The sequence below is a fragment of the Trachymyrmex septentrionalis genome, unplaced genomic scaffold (genome assembly GCF_001594115.1).
Source record: "Trachymyrmex septentrionalis isolate Tsep2-gDNA-1 unplaced genomic scaffold, Tsep1.0 scaffold13, whole genome shotgun sequence".
Taxonomy (NCBI): Eukaryota; Metazoa; Arthropoda; class Insecta; order Hymenoptera; family Formicidae; genus Trachymyrmex; species Trachymyrmex septentrionalis.
In genome coordinates this window covers 6,842,758-6,844,556 of record NW_017304438.1, presented here as the reverse complement: position 1 = coordinate 6,844,556, position 1,799 = coordinate 6,842,758, and the positions used below count along the sequence as shown (strand labels likewise).

The 1,799-nt window shown below is 25.7% G+C and overlaps 1 protein-coding gene across 1 annotated transcript in view; it reads right to left on the bottom strand.

Moving 5' to 3' along the window:
* Nucleotides 1-7: 7 nt before the first annotated feature.
* The window catches only part of LOC108756680 (aminopeptidase Ey-like), a gene marked incomplete at its 3' end in the record, with an annotated part of 12,948 nt that continues 11,156 nt past the window's right edge, over nucleotides 8-1,799 (bottom strand). Inside the window, exons 11-14 of the mRNA XM_018500668.1 lie at nucleotides 1,538-1,697; nucleotides 659-737; nucleotides 144-496; nucleotides 8-41 (exon numbers count right to left, since the gene is read on the bottom strand). Coding sequence (XP_018356170.1) covers nucleotides 8-41; nucleotides 144-496; nucleotides 659-737; nucleotides 1,538-1,697 — 626 coding nt within the window. The remainder of the gene's footprint in view (nucleotides 42-143; nucleotides 497-658; nucleotides 738-1,537; nucleotides 1,698-1,799) is intronic.

Sequence of the window (1,799 nt, the reverse complement as noted above, 5' to 3'; positions counted from 1 at the left end):
TTTTTGCCAAATATCGTAATCATAATTAACACGATAATATCCTGTATATAACGCACAAATTTTATTATTAAATATGCAACAGTATGTAAAATCTTATTTACTTCAAATATAAAAGCATAACATATTTATTGAATTATATTTACCAATTTGTTGTATATTGATAATGATCCAGTCGCTACTATAAACAGGTAAATCTAAATTTGACTTTTCTAGCCATGCGTTATGTATAAGATGAGGATTCGTCTGTGTAATATAAGTTACAGGTATCGACAAATTTTCGGGACATGGTTCAACTACATATACTTTAACCTTGTTTAGGAAAGATATTCGCTGCACCTCCAACATAGGGTAGCGCTTCTGTTTTGTCCACTGAGTGAATATCGTTTTTACGTCGATATGTTCTGTATAATTAGATCCTACACTCATTAAATTGTTTTGTATGACAGCAAAAAACTGTTCGAGAGGAGTAGTCCAAGTAATGACAGATTTAAACTTGCTAAATTTATAAAATTTAAACATTAAAAGCAGATTGCATTATAAATATATATAAAATGGCTACTCAATTTATTCATTTTGGTTTCTATGCATTTTTTAATTATAATATCCATTATTACATCTGATTAAAACAAATAATTATTATATTACAGTTGGTACTTACTCTTTTATATAATCGGCGATACTTGTACAAAGCATATCTTTAGGTAGCATTTTATCCAATAATCGTACAAAGACAGGCGCTACAACAATTATAATCTCTATTATAAAAAGAGTTGAAATATGGTTTAATTACGGTTTGAAATTTTAAAATGTTATTAATTTGGTAGAAATGTGTAAAATTTAAATTATTAGTACACATACGTATTTTTTATCTTACTAAAAAGTGTTTCATAACTAATAAACATATGTTCATAATTTTGTAATATAATCAAAAAGAGAATTCACATGAAAACTAACATCGAAAACCTAGAATAAAATTTTTCACACAAAGCCTTGTTTTCGAAAAAAGTGATCTTAAATATTCGCAGAATACAAATTTAATTAATAAGTTAGAAATTAAAACATTAGAATGTCTTAGATGGTTTTTATAAAAGTTTACTTCAAAGGGCAGAATTATGTATTCGACATAACAGACAACAATTGCAACAATTTATAAAGCAATAAGATTCATGTATGTAAATATCTAGTTTTTATTTTATAGTTTGATTGACCGGTACACAATAATAAAAATAAACATAAGGAAAAATATAAGAATTCACAGTGTAGATCCATCAAGTTGAAACATAATTAAGAGTACATGTACTGCGAGTATAATCGATTCGTTGGAAAACAAAGCCTCAATATGAAAAAATCTTATTCTTATGTTTGGTATATCTGTACGCATAGAATCATCTCTTTCTCGATTGTACAATAAGTTCAAGAATTTCATACAAAGAAATTATTAATAAATATAATTATAATTTATTTTGCATATATTTTTCATTTTTATATTTAAATTTTTCCTGTGAACAATTATTTAACTACATCTTCTTTTTCTTACCTTTAATATAATGAGTAATAGAAAAAATTGAATCAATGTCAGATGATGTATCAGTTTCATGTATGAGAGACATATTATAATAATCATTCAAACGGAGAGACTCATGTTGAAATTTTACAACAAATAAATCCATCAAATGGGGATATACTGTTAAAAAGCGCTAGAAGTGATAAAAATTGAATGTAACTAAATTGTTCTTCAACCGCAATGCATAATGATGTACATTATTCACATTTATTGAATATAAATGTTTTAGTATTAT